Raw genomic sequence first — 15,647 nt, forward strand, 5'->3', positions numbered from 1 at the left:
CGGGTTTTTCCAAGCCCCGTCCAACCTGGCCTGAACACTACCAGGGATGTTTGATCAATAAACAGAAGACAAGGCCAGAGACAAGGCCACAGCAGAAGCTGAGGCTTCAGCCACAAAGCCCAGCCAGCAAAAAGGAAGGCTGGAGATGGTCTGTCCACAGCTTGGCTCAGGCAAGAAGTGGGGGTAAGGACAAAGGTAGCTCCTAGGCCATGGGCATAGAGGGCAGGCTGAGGTCCCAGGTGAGACTGGTCATCACTGTTTGGGTATTTTGGTCCCCTCAGGTCCTAACAGCAAGTACTCTGTGTTTTTTAGTGTTTCAGTGGACTCAATCCATTCAGAAATACATAGCTAGTTTATAACTGACTATTTTGTCAATAAATTCAAAAGAGGTGCCATTTCATAGCACTGTATCTTAATCTAAATACATAAAACATCCACTGTATATACAACATACTGCTTCATATTCTCACAGAACCAAACTACCAGCAGTTGTAAACTAGTTTAACACCCTTAAAATCAAACAGAATGGAATTCTTTTCCCGTAATACTTGAGTATTTGAAGTAATACATTGTCAGACCAGTCCTGGAAACCAGGAGTTGCTCCTTGGCACAGATGCCCTCAGCAGTACAAAAGCAGCCAGAAGCAAGGAGATACTGGGGAGAAACTGCTCTGCTTTTCTTTTAAGGGGCTATTGGGAAAGCTTTGCAATGCCTGGCAGGAATGCAGACAACTAGTTTTCTCCTGGGTCACTGCTGCTCCCCAGTACTAACATATGAATAAATCTGGTTCTAAATATTTTCTGATTTCTAAATGTTTTCTGATTTAGGTAGATCATACTGACTGACTATAGAAATGCTTTCAAAAAAAGCAACTCAGAACAGAGAGTTTACGTGTCAAAAATCTATGCAGTTAGAGTCAGCAAATCAACCTTTGCAAGCTATCCATAAATTATATTTCTACAGCTTGACAACTACAATATATCTTTAAACACATCAGGCAACCTAGCTTCACCATGAAGCTCAGATAATCATGAAGCTTGCAACATTTTTTTTAGAATTTTAAAGGTTAATTTGTCTTTTAGAAATACATTTTGGTAGTAATGGCTACTGACAGCAAATAGGAAGAGTCAAGGTACAGAACTACCCAACTTAACTAAGCAAACTTGTGACATTCTCTTGTTTCATAGTGACAGAAACATTGTCTGATCAATGGGTGCCCTAAACCACTCAGAAGTGAAACTCCCAATATAAAAATAAGGCTTGTCCTAGACTACAGAAGGAAAAAAGCTTACATTATTTGAGGAAAAGAAAAAATAAAAGCTCTAAGTCATTTTATGAAACAAATACTACACACATAAATATCCCTGGCCTCACATGCTCTCACTAAAACATAGCATACTACATTTCATCCCATTTCCCACAATATTAGGGTCTTGCTGAAGAGAACAGCAAAAGAAACCCTCTCTTCTCCATTCAACAATAGCACAATCAGTTTTATCACAGAAATCATAGTGAAACACTCATATTTTCTTATCACCTAATAAATTTCCCTCCCACCTTTTAAATAGAAGTCTACTTTTTTAATATTTCCAAAACTGTCACAGTAACTTTCAACCTATAACACATGAAAGCTCTTACTTAAGAAAGGTTTCACGGGCAAACATTTTTTACTGATTTGTATAAATGGCCTGACTATCTCACAAGTGCTTTCTAACAGATCATTCTGAAGTAATTAGGTTTCCATATGTCAAAAGTGAGTTTTGTTGACATAGTATAACCGCAGTTGCTTTGAAACAGCAGTGCCTGCAATTACTCCTATCAAATAGCATGAAAACAATTCCCCAGTCACACTCCTTTTACAATCTTGTCTTGTTGATGTGTGTGTATGGGGTTTAATGCAGGATGTGAAAGTGTGAGTGAAACATATGATGCAATCCTGGAAAAATGCTGTCAGGTTCACCTCGAGACCCAAAAGGGACTCTCTTACACCCATGCTCTGAAATCACATGGAAAAATATAATTTTTGTACTGTTTTTCCAAAATGAGGGACCACAAACACTTGTTAAAGCCCCCTTTTTTTATAGCAGACTTGAGCCACATTGTGAAGATTACTAATCATACTTCCTTCTTCGAACAGATGATATTAGGAAGAAATTCTTCCCTGTGAGGGTGGTGAGGCGCTGGCACAGGTTGCCCAGAGAAGCTGTGGCTGCCCCATCCCTGGCAGCGTTCAAGGCCAGGCTGGACGGGGCTTGGAGCAACCTGCTCTAGTGGAAGGTGTCCCTGCCCATGGCAGGGGATTGGAACTGGATGAGCTTTAAGGTCCCTTCCAACCCAAACCAGTCTGTGATTCTATGATTTCACAAATTTTTGAATAGTCATTTGCACTTGAATAAAAGGAAAAAGATTGGCAATGTTCTATGTTATGGAAGAGGGTTACAGTTAGGTAGGCACTCATAGGTTTGACATGGTTTAGTGGTGGACTTGGCAGTCCTGGGGTAATAGTTGGACTTTATGATCTTCAAGGTCTTTCCCAACCTATTTGATTCTCTGATAGGAAAAATTTGCTTTTATCACCTGATGTCCTACATTAACCAAAATGGCGGAAAAAATTACTCTGTGGAGACTGCAGTACCTGACTGTAGTGGTGTCTCTCGTGTGGCTATTTAGTGCCATGTGAGCACAAATTCATACTGAAATGTGAGTATATCAGCTAGAAAAACACATATCTGTTTCAGAACTTTTTACAATTTTGCCTTTACTACTTGCCTTTTGCTATTGACTGCAAAGCTATTCTTTTTCTTCTTCAATTCTTCCCTCATTTTGCTCAGCTATTTTTAGAAAAGCCCTCTTCCTCCTTATAAAATTAGCTCATTAGGATAGTGAATACCAAAGAGAAGTTCTGCCACAATCTTCTTTATAAACATGATTTTTTTCTGCCAGTCTTTTATTAATTTGTTGAACGTAAGAGAACTGAAGCTCATTGCTACCAGAAATTACTCTTATTGAGCTGTTGCAATTCATCTCACCACAAAGTGACAATACAGTCAACTTAGTCGCTATTCCTAATTCTTCATCAACTCAAACATAAAAAGTTTCAGATGCTATTTATAAATCACAGAAGTAGTGTCCCAGGCACTGATTTCAGCAAAGGAAAATTAGGCTTACCTTAGCCTGCTTTGCAGTGCCAAAATTCAGGTTTAGTCAATAGCCATAAAATATAGACAAGTATGAATTAGACATTAAATAAATGAAACTGTAATACCCACAAGGTAAAGTAACTACTCCTGGGCAAGGTGGACCCAGTTTTGTTTTCTCCCTCTCCCATTTACTATGGGAGAGAATGCTTTCCAAATATAAATACTGGAGCAACAACTAAGAGAATCTGCTAAATTAATATTCAAAATGGATAGAAGGAACTCTGCATATGGAAATACATGCACGGAATTTACAATTAAGCATTTCCCACTGCAAAAAAAAAAAAAAAAAAAAAAAAACCTAAGAAAAAAATACTGTGGCCCCCCTCAACCCTCCCAAAGCTTCAGTAAAAGTTGAAATCCAGGAAAATTTTCAAAACAAAAACTCAACATGGAAATTTTGAAGGCTTAGGAGACATCAGTCAAAATTGCCAAGCTTTTCAACACACAGAAAACCAGGAACAGCTTCCAGGTGAATGAAAAATGACATGACTCTTGCAACAAATAAAGCATCCCTAGGCAATTCATTTAACAACTGGCGAAACATTGTCCTTCAGTGAAATACAGTCTTTGCACTGTCATATTAAGTACTGTAGAGAAAGACCATTTAATGGAATAGCAGGTTGGATTTCAAGTTTAAAAATCATCTGTTGCTTAGATTTTTACCCTACATAATCACTGCAGAGATCAAAAGCCAGAAGTCACTCATTATCAACTTCCTAGGTTCTAGGAAAGCATTTGTGATCTCTTTGGAATACCTAACAGATCTATGATACGGAAATAAAAATAACATCATCAAGGCTTTATATCAACATATAAACTACAATGTCAAAATAGCTAAGTTAATGGTTTAGCCATGCAGTTAGCGTCAAAGTAGAATGTGTCTCCCACTTCTTCCATATAGCATTAGTTTTATATTCTTAAGAGCAAGCTTAGATGAAGAATAAGGTTAATTTAACAACATACAGTTTTTAAAGTTAAGATTTGATTCATGGCTTTGTTCTTCTAAGTGCTCTACTGGTCATGCAGAATAATGAACACACTGGTTATCATCCTGAAAAAGATGTGGTTAATAAAACAGTTATGAAAAATTAATTAACTGAAACACTACAACTCCTACTTCTAGTAGTGTTAGAAGGCCAAGGAATACAAGAGATGATTCAATTCACATACAATGCACCAGACAACTGGGAGGCCCAGAAGTAAATCATGTCAAAACTTGGCAAGGCAGAAGCTTCATTCACCAGTTTAAGCACATTTGATTATTTGACTAATAACTAATTTAAATGTAGTGAAGAGACATGTCCATTTCAACATATGGAGGCAGAAATCACAAAGTCTGCCAGAATCAGGTGGCCACTGAAGAGCGACTGGCTGTTGGGCAGCTGGATAACACAGAGAACAACAGCCAAGAACCTTCCATTGGAGAGCAGGTGAGGCACAAATAGCCATAGAATATCAGGTTGGAAGAGACCTCAGTGATGATCTGGTCCAACCTTTCTTGGCAAAACATGACCTAGACTAGATGTCCTAGCAGCCTGTCTAGCCAAATCTTAAAAGTATCCAACACTAGGGAGCCCACCACTTGCCTGGGGAGATTATTCCAACAGCTGATTGTAAGGGAAGCTGACAACAAAGAGCCCATTTAAAGAAATGTCCGACTCTGTTCCTGCCCACTCAATTTGTGTAATTGAGGATCGAATTAAGTCACTGTAGTCCAAAATCTTGGGAAGATTCTTTAAATTAATCTTCAAAACTTCCAGACATCTAACTCTCTAACAGAGCTATGCTACTAAGTCACGGCAAAGACCTCCTGGCCGGGCTCCCGAAAACAAATGCAAGAGGCAAAGCCTGGGATTCAGTAGTTCATTCCCATGCAATAAATCCTTTGTCCTTAGACCTCTAGTTTTCAGAATTTATGTTATGATGAGGATTAATAAAATTGGCATTTTATAACAGATTCTTAGGTAATATTCCATTAGAACAGAATGGGGCAATTCTCACAGTTGCCCTTTCAGAGGACAATTACACCTTATTTTTGATACGTGATTGTGAGCTTTTCCCCACCACAACCACAGAAGCCAGAGCTGAATTAATGTAGGGTTAGTTGAAGAAGTATAGTTTCTGAATTTCCCTCATTTATATTGTAATTTAATGAGAAAACCAGGAGGATTGCATTTCAATAAGTTGTTTGTGGCTATTTCACTGTCACACAGCATGACCTGTGAATGAACATGGCAACTATATGCATTAAGTAGCAATTTTTCAATGAGATATAAACTATTAAAATCTGAGTGGAGTTTCATAGGACACATGTCAAAAAGCACCTTTTTAACCAACAATCATCTCATCAAACATTCTTGAAGGGGACATGGTTCTCTCAAAGTTAAATACGAAAAATATTAAACGTTGTCAAAACCAACTCATTTTAGAATCAAACTTCAAAATCACTTTTTCCCCTTAATCATTGAAGAAGAACCCAAGCTGAGGACAATACTTACATCTGAATAGCTGAAGTCCATCCAAACACATTAAAGGTTCTAAAATTTCATATTGAAAGATGTTTCTGTACTTTCACTTACAGTGCAGTGTAATAAAGTTCAAATAATCAACATATTTCTTTCAGCTATGGCATTAGAGTGGATAAGCTTCCCCTGGCAGTCTGACTAACAAATGTAAGAAGCCATTCACATTCCTTGAGGTCATAATTCTAAATGCTAGGTATACTGCTGTATTACAGTCATGCCTCTTTTCCTCCTGTTCTTCTTTCAATGATCAACCTCACACTTTGCCACCTTTTGAAGTGCGAGGTTCCCAGCCCTTTCTGCGAGATAGATAAGTTCCAAACTGTCAAGGAAGACTGTGATAAAGATCCATGCAGTCTAAAGCAAGTCAGGATTTTTTCGGATGCTTTAAATGTTTGCTTTTTGGATTTGCAGATGTTTAACAAAGATGCGATTTTCATGCAGATGCTGAAAACATTCACACGTAACTCACTGTAGGTAGGTCTGATTCTCCAAAGCCATGTATGTTCTTTTTTAAGAACTGCCTCTTTGCCTTTATGATAAAGAATCTAATTTTCTGTGAGTCTGCCAATTAGAAAACACAAGGAAACTGCCAGAGCCCTGGGAATTCTAAACTGGCCTAGAGTTTTAAATTGCTATTTGAAAAACATGTTGGAATGTTAATCTATACAGTCAAATTTCCAAACCAGCCTTAAATCAGCCTCTAAAGCTGTGAGCAAAGCTTTACTGTATACTTGAAGTATTTGGGGCCAATTTACATATGCAAGCTCAAATGGGAATACATGCTTATTTAAATAAAAAAATTAGACATAATTATGATAGCTATAAATTTGTGTCTATGCCGCCAAGTGACTTCTGTTTTCTCCAGCTGCATTGCAGTCATTGCTTATGTCTGTATATTCACTATTCCCATTGTTTCAGAAAATTTGGCTCATTATCTTAAGTTCAAGACTCATTGTTGATAAATGGACTGAATTCTGTAGTTCTTGCTTATTCATTATTCCCTAAAAACTACTAAGTTTGACCTAAGAACTCCACAATTAAGCTGAAGATAGTTGGTTTAAACTACATTTTCTTCAGCTTTTAAAAATATATGTAAATTTCCATTCAAGTTCCTAATCTTACTTTTCTGTTCCAGACTACTCCTAATAGCCAAAATAAAAAGCCCCATAGAAAGCTACCCCCACCACCACCACCCCCATCCCATACCCACACTCCTGTGTCCAGCTCCGGGGGTAACAACACAAGAGGGACATGGAGCTGTTGGAGTGAGTCCAGAGGAGGCCACAGAGATGCTCTGAGGACTGGAGCAGCTCTGCTCTGGAGACAGGCTGAGAGAGCTGAGCTTTTTCAGCCTGGAGAAGAGAAGGCTCCGGGGAGACCTTAAAGCAGCTTCCAGTGCCTAAAGGGGCTACAAAAAACCTGGAGAGGGGCTTTGGACAAGGGCCTGTAGGGACAGGACAAGGGAGAATGGCTTTAACCTGACAGAGGGGAAATTGAGATGGGATCTTACGAGGAAGTTCTTCCCTGTGAGGGTGGTGAGGCGCTGGCACAGGTTGCCCAGAGAAGCTGTGGCTGCCCCATCCCTGGCAGTGTTCAAAGGCCAGGTTGGATGGGGCTTGAAGCAGCCTGGTCGAGTGGAACGTGTCCCTGCCCGTTGCAGGGGGATGGAACTGGATGAGCTTTAAGGTCCCTTCCAATCCAAACCAGTCTATGATTGTATGATCTAAAACAAGTATTTTTTACAGTTTGCTTTAAAGATTTAATGAAATAGATAGGAATGTTAGAACGCATTTCATAGAAGAGAAAATCCAGGAAATCTCAAAATGGCTGTTTATGTATTTTTCTCAGAAAATATGGTATCCCAATTTGCAATACCCAGACTGAAGTAATGGTAAAATTGTCATGAAAACTTGCAGGTTTAATACAAATTTTATTAAGTGTCCAAGTATTAGTATTCCATACAAAACCAATGTTGATTAAATCTCTGAAAGAAATTGGACGTCTTCTAGTTAAAATGATATTATTAGAAATCAAAGTTTGGTTCTCTCTTTACCTGATCTGCAGTCTGACTCATTACGATATTTTCCAAAGCAGAAGCTAAAAAGAGTTAACTGCTTCAATAGTACTTTTTTTTTTTTTTCCATGACAATTACCTTGAGATGCAAATTCTGATTATTTCTGCAATGTCAAGTAGGAACAGAGGGAGGGTATGCAGGAGAATCCCTGCCTCAGGTTCACTGTTGAGAGCAAGACCAGTTCACACAGATTAATTGTGCTCCACCCAAACAAGGGAACAACCCACACTTTCCCTAGGACAAGAAGTATCAGTGGGAAGAACAATCTGGAGAGACATGATGTCTCGGTGCTCCTTGCAGGACTGGGTGGCTTTGCCACCAGCACAGTGCAAGGCTTAAAGTGTACCTAAAAGCTTCTAAGAATTTCTTCAATGTATTCATCTGGCAGGTGCCAAGCAGACAACCACATAATAGTTTCAATTTGTTCAGAAATCTCATTTTACAGACTGGTGGGACACAAAACTCTATCCTACCATGCAATCCTCCTGCAAGCAGAAAAGCTTTAGCTGCAAGAATTATTTGCTGAGGCATACTGGGTTTGTCCACATGACCTGCTGCAGGCAAATCTTACAGTATCTGCAAGAAACCTGGTAGCAACCCAGTTGAACATGAGCTCAGCAAGCTATTGACATGTCTGAGAAAGCTACAAGGAATTCTCTAACAAACAGCTTTACAGTCTTGTGGAAATGATTTCTTCCAGATGGATTAGCACTTGTGAGTCATTTTGCAAGATGATTCTTTTCCTTTCATATCCACATCAGTCTGCCACTACAAAAGACAATGCTGTACTTTTATTTTTTTTTTCCCCTCCCAAGGAACTGAGGGCCATATCTATATTGTATATTATTAGAAATTGGCTCCACTGGCTTCTTCTGCAAAACAAAAGTCTCCAGAAAGAACAAGTGTGCAGACAAGCAAATTGCTGCCCCAGACCACAAAGAATCTGTTCAAAGCCTAAGCACATTCACGCAATTCTCAGCTGGAAACTCAGATTTATAACTTACAGAGAGCACCTGCACAGGGCTCTGCTATAGCTGAGGATTCTTTACCCTGGGCAGACAGGCTCAAGGCACCAAGCTTACAGAATACTGTATTTGCTGGGAATCCATCCCATCTACAAGACACAGGTAACTTTGCTAAACTGAAGCCTACATTAAAAATAAAACCATTATGTTGATTAGATCAGATTTTCAGCTTGGCCATCCAGGGTCTAAAAAGAGCAAGATCCACATACCTCAAAGGAAGATACTTCAAAGCAGACAAAATATAGAAGAGACCATCCAAAGAGAAAATTTATTCTTAGCCCTTTTCACCTGAACTTGAGTTACACCTCCAGGCATGAAAATTTATACCTTTTTCAAATTTAAAAAACATTGAAGTAATTCTCTCTATTGTACCTACGGATGGCCTAATAGCAATCACACATATCTGATTCTGTTTAGGAATGTTAATTGTGTTCTTGAGAATACTTTGGTGCAGTAAGTAATCAAAAAAGTATTACTATATTTCAGGAAGACCAAGTAAAAGGAAATTATAAACTTCCCAATTTTCATTGCACAGCACCTCAATCATTTGTCAAGAGGAAGACTTTCTTAGGGCGGGACCTTTTCTACTTGAAGAAGGAAAAGAAAGTTATCTGGTTTGGCCTATTTTTTTGCATTTTACTATCCTGAATAATTTTAATGCACACCCACTTTTTGACAACTCCGTTAAGTGAAGCTCAAAGAGCTTCAGTGTTGATTTTATAAACGGTAATATTCAGCCCCAAGAATTTTTTCCTAGCCTCCTAATTTTTAAGACCTCAAAAATACTGTGGTCTTTACTACTTTATTCAGGTTTAGTTCGATCTTAAATCAGCTCCTGAATTCTGCCAAGCACAGCCTGCCTGCTGTCCACCAGCCAAGCTAGCTGCCTTGGGAAAGTATCAAATATTTCCCTAGTTCTCTACCTGGTTTGATATTAATCAGTTTAGGTGAAATTCTATGATTCTATGAAAATACACTAACATCATGTTACATATATTATATATATTATACCTTCCATAGTTTATGTGTATGGTCTTCTGTAAACCAAAATAACAATTTAACATTACAGTATCTGTACAAGTGGCTCACCTTGTCCAAGACTTGAATGGATCCTACTGGCTTACTTACAAATGAGGGTTAGAGTAGCATGTTCATTTATCACTTTATCTGTGATAATGAATCATAATGAAGATTCATAAGATTTTCTAAAACAAAATTTCCTCATGTCTAAAGTGCTGCCAGACACTCGGCTTGCTTTGATGATGCATGCCTTGGAGACTCATAGGCACTTGTTACTCCTTATGAATCTCCAGGATTCTGCTAACTTCTCCATTCACATCATTGATTGAAAAGATAGAACAAGCATAAATATACCTTTTGTTCTTATAAATCGTTAGAGCAATCCCAGAGCTGTTACTCCATCCTGACTCTCACTGGTTTGGAGATGACTCAAATCCTAAAGCATTGGTCCAGATTCTCTTCTTTAGGAAGACCAGCTTTCCTACATTTGCTTATGGCCCCATTGCAGAGGGGACACAATGCTCTTTGAAGCTGTAGATTCACAAACAAAGGTCTGTCTCTTATTTACATTTAGAGAACCATGAGTGTTCATATTTCTTGTAAATGAGTGGAGTTAAATATCAATTTATTTTCCAAACAGGAACTACCTGATACTAATCACAGCTCATCAAATGGGACAGCAATAATGTAGTCAAAGTGCTCAAAGTAGTTAATAGAATTCACAAGTCAAGACACAAGTCCTTTACATCTACTTCCACAGACAGATATAACTGTCTTTAGAACCAAAAACATCCTGGAATTTAAAACAAACTGTGAGCTTTCAGTTGCGAAACTGCTGAACTGAGATGCAACTTCAATATTAAACTTAACTAAGGGCAAAAAAACTTCCATCGCAAACAACAGTTTAGATCTCTTAATTCTAACTCTCAACATGCATAATGTGACTCTGAAAGTGCATTCACAAGGCCAAAAAATCTCATTTTAGGCAAAGCTGCATGACTCTCAGAAGCCAATGCTGTGACAGTGATCTACACCCACCAAGTACAAGTACAGTTCCCAGGAGCAAGTGAAAGCTTTGGATATGGAACAACTGTAAAGTACACTTCAGATACTAGGACTAGGAGTAAGATGTGGGCAGAACCTCTTAAGGTTAGGAAATACCTGAATGTTGTGTGCAGAAATGGCTGTTTCATGGTTACTTTCAAAGGAAGTGCATGTGCACATCCAAGGACAAAATTCACTCTCTGCTTTCCACGCAACAGTTTTGTTTCACTGCACATTCAGTTTAACTTTATTAAGCCAGATCGCACTGGAATAATAAAATTAAATGCATATTTGAATGAAACATCCTAGGAGTTATCAAATATTTGCATTTGGATTTCTTTTGTACTTACTTCTATTTCTTTTATAGGCCAAATCTAATCTAGATCCTAGCTTCCTGAAGATGAGATTGAATTTGAGATTCCAGTTCATTATTCCAAAGTATTTCTAAAAGACATATGAGATTTAGCTGATTAACCTCTGAGAATGTAGAGAAAGAGGATGATCCATCTTCAACCTGTTTGCCAGGTTGCATTCATTTGCCATGAAAACACTGTTTTCAGTGTAATGTTCATAAATGTATCTGCACCTTCAAGGATGGTGGGCAGACTACTATGCCCTGTCTATTAAAATTGTGATAATTATTAACACAATTTATGTTTATTTTAAAAATCTTAATTCATGATCTTACTAAACTAAGCCCAAGCAAATGTGGGTTCTGTGCACAGTGCATATGCCTTGATGCTCTGACTTTGTTTGTACAGCTGTGAAATTCTTAAATTAACTATCTGTCAGGAAAATTAAAATACTGCCAGGAGAGCACAGAAATGAAATCCAAGCCAATGGGAGAAAATTATAAAACAGCATCCTGTGACATGAATCACTTTCATGGAATAACTCCTGCTATAATAGTAAGCCTGAAGTTTCTAAACAGTAGATCATTAGCAGCAGCAGCACAGGTAGTTCCAACAACTTAGTACCATGCAAATCTTGAGCATTTATTAAGACTGATATCTGTCATCCCCTTGTCATTTTATAAATGTACATGACTATATCTATTTATGAGCATAAAAATCTCCAGAAAGGGGAAAAAATTATTTCTTTATAAATATGTCCTAGAGTCACACCAGTCTAATACTGCCCTCCCTGTCTAAAATTTCAATTTCAAACTCAAAGCTTTGTCTGTCTGAAGCAATGGATCAGATACAACATCAATGTTTTCACAATAATATGGTTTTGCTGCTTTAACAATGAAGATTATAGTCATCTTGGATTTGCAGAAGAACCTCGTGCATAAGATCCTTTGAAATGAACAGTTATTAAATGCTTCACACTTATAAAGTGAAATGTTTTCAATAACTTCTTACTGAACGATTAACAAATCAAAGATCACAAGATTAGGGAGGTAGGTTGATGGAGGACATATTCAGAGCATCTGTGATGATACCCAAAAGTGCCTATTATGGCATTAAGCTCAGAATGCCAATGAGCAGAGATGAGGCAAATGGCACCAGAAGCTGCCAAACCCCAGTGCTCTCAATCACACATTACTCCCCCTGGATAACAGATTCCAAAGCCCAATGCGACTCAGGTGCTATTTTTAACTGCAGGGATTGCTAACACCCTAAAGAGGCATCTTTAGACAGAAAGAAAAAGTACATACTTAATTTAAAATAATTACTTTGAAATTTGACCCTTGTGAAAGGATAGATTTGCCCCTATCCACCTGCACAACCAGCAAGGGATTTATCCCTGAGAATCAATAAGGCACAGAACATAAGAGTGACCCTATGGGCCCAACTAAAGGTTCACCTAACCCAGCTGCAGACTGGCCATGAGTATCTAGCTAAGAACTTGAGACCATAGAAAACACATTATACGTTTCAGTACTTTCTCTAGCTCTGACTATTTTAAGCTAAAGGGACCTCCTCACCTAGATGGGGTTTCTGTATATTCAGCCTTTCAAGAGATCTCTCTTCCACTACCTTACTCAGTGTGTTTTTAAATCCAGGTACATTTTAACACTCATTGGAAAGATATTTCCAACCAGTTCATAAACCAGTTTGGTTTCTACCAGCTTCATTCAATGTCCCATGTGTTTTGTACAGGTAAGACTGAACACCTACCATGCCATCTCCAATACTGCAGGTTCCATCATATGCCCCCATGCCACCTCCTTCTGCACTGAAGAATCCTAACTTCACACAGTCACTCATAAAAAGCTACCTCATCTCCTTCATTTCTAAAAAGTTACTCTTTCATTGCCTTCCTCTGACTTTTAAGGAAAGAAGACTTTGCTTTTGCATCACACACCTTGTAATTCCTTTTCAGTTTCTTCAAGCTGTATTCCCAAGTCATTACCAGTAGTTTCCTAACTCTTCTAAAAATGTCCCCAGCATCCACAGGTGTCTCCACATGACACAAAAAGGAAGTCTTTATGTCAATACCACCATCTTCCTTCCAGATTTGGAAAACACAATATTTTGGGAGGCACAACTTCTTTGGTTTATAGTTTCCTGGCTTATTCCACACTCAAAAAAGGGTGATGCTGACCTAGGGGGTTCCTGAAAACTGAAGAAAGTTCAGTCCTCCCTAATAAGAAAGAGAATGATGAAGTCCTGTTAAGAAACAAACTGCAAAACCTACAGTGACTAGAAACACATTGCACAAGCAGTTAACCCAGAAGCAATAGGATTTAACCTCTGCCATTCTGTAGAGTATTGCAATATGAATTTAAGGAATTACGGCAAACAACTGATGAGTCAGTGTATGCAATATTAGTTTTTAATGTCTTCTTACATGTGTTGCTAGAGCTGCTAAACTGGCCAGACAGTCCCCAAGAGCTCACGAGTGAATTCATGATCAGTAGCACATATCAAGCAGAACAGAATATATCATCTTCCAGTAAGACAAAACTAAACTCGTAAGATTTTATGGAGCTTTGCCATCTAGGAAGTAGATCGCATACAAGGAAAAACTTCACTTAGGAAAACAGACCAAATCTTCAAGCTTGCAGAGGGACTTGGTAGGATTACAGCTCTCCCATTATCTATAGCCTTATCCTGTCTCCCTCAGCTGCAGTCTGGTGCTGCCCGCAAGCTGATCCTTCTGGCAGCCACTCATTCGCTAACAGCCTGCTTCTACCTAAAAAAATTCAAAGTTATATACAGACAGAAAAGCACATTATCTATTTTGATAGAGGTTGAATGACAGAGGTCAGCTTTTAGTTGTTTTTGTCAATAATGGCACCTTCTGTTTGTTTGTTTGCTTGGTGAGGGAAAAAAAACAAACCAAGAAGTAACATTTCTTTCTGCCTAGCTAGTTCCTAGGTTCAACTGAAGACTGCTACAAGTGCTTTCTCAACTTGGGAACTACCATAACACTAACAGGCCACCCCGTAGGTAAAGACAGGCTGGACCATATTACAAAGAGGAACTCCAGTCACCCAATAATTCTACTAACCAAACCCTGATTATAATTTGAAATATGAAATACGAATCCCAGCGGTCTTTTCCTCCTTTGAGGAGGAAGGTTTTCTTCCTTCTCTCCTTTAGTTCTTATCTTTCTTCCCACCTATCTCTTCCTTTTTCTTCGGGAAAAAAGAAAACCCAAGCAAGCAAAACACACCCCCTACACCCCCCAATCCACAGAAGGTTAACAATGATTAAAGCCTATCTTAGTGCAGACAATTTCTTCTGCAACAACAATTATGAGCTTGGAACCAAGAAGAACAACTTAGGCATCTGCAGCTGACACAAGGCTGTGGGTTCTCAAAACTGCTGATAAAATTTATGCTGTGCCCTAATTTCTGCTGCAGAGTAGTTATGAAAACATCAAGAATAGAAGATGCAGTATGTGATTTCTGCTCTTGGGCTTTTTTCTACCTGTGTATTTGCCTGCTTTAACTTTCAAGGAAGATGTATCTGAATTGAACAAGTAAAATAAAAAGTTTCACAGTGCATGCATTAACATGTCAATCACTTAAATTCTCCCAGGAAGAAACTTGTTCAGCTCTTGAATTTCTCCCAGTAACATTATCCTATGTAAATGATTGAAATTAAAGGATGATTATGGTCAAGCAAGATCTTAACCTGATTTTTGCAAAGATCCTGGGTATCTTCTGAAGGTTCACACTTTGCACACCATCCCTGCACTCTTGACTGAACCCCTTCCAGTACTCAAACATGAACTGTAAACTCCAGCCACCAGAACCAACTACAGAATTTTATTATTGGCCTCCCTTGAGCTGTTTATGGAGGAAAAGGCACCTCCCACAGCTACTTAATATACCCCTTGCAAATATATACAAGGATCACATTTTTTCGATTAGCTACGGCATCACACTGCTAGACCTCATTCTGTGCCTTATCCTTCACACAAGTAATTTTTGGAGTACCTGCCTTTCACGGTTACTTTAATAATTACCCAAGAAGTATTAATTCCCCCAAGCTGATATTATAATTTTTCTACACAGAGCAATTAGCTCCCTGTCCATTTGCAGAGCCTTCACAAATGAAATCTCTCAACTGCACAAGAAATTTCAGTACCAAACAGATAGCTCAGATACTGATAACACATGCTAGAACATTTACCAACACTTACTTTGCCAGGCTTGTTTGCATCAAAGCTGTTTTCTTTAAATTTCTCCTGCAGGGTCTCAGCTAACCGACAAAGCAAGGCACCATTATCCAATTTCTCCAGAAAGGTTTCTGCTGTTATTTCTCTACCTGAATAGCAAACAGAAAGTTAACATGGCAGAAA

At 38.5% G+C, this 15,647-nt stretch overlaps 1 protein-coding gene across 2 annotated transcripts in view; it reads right to left on the reverse strand.

Annotated features, from left to right (window-relative positions):
• The window catches only part of GAS2 (growth arrest specific 2), a 91,238-nt gene that overhangs the window by 58,322 nt on the left and 17,269 nt on the right, over positions 1-15,647 (reverse strand). For both annotated transcript variants that reach the window (XM_030481772.1, XM_030481773.1), the window contains exon 3: positions 15,489-15,613. In XM_030481772.1, the coding sequence (XP_030337632.1) occupies positions 15,489-15,613 (125 nt within the window). The remainder of the gene's footprint in view (positions 1-15,488; positions 15,614-15,647) is intronic.

The sequence above is a fragment of the Strigops habroptila genome, chromosome 4 (genome assembly GCF_004027225.2).
Source record: "Strigops habroptila isolate Jane chromosome 4, bStrHab1.2.pri, whole genome shotgun sequence".
NCBI classification, from domain to species: Eukaryota; Metazoa; Chordata; class Aves; order Psittaciformes; family Psittacidae; genus Strigops; species Strigops habroptila.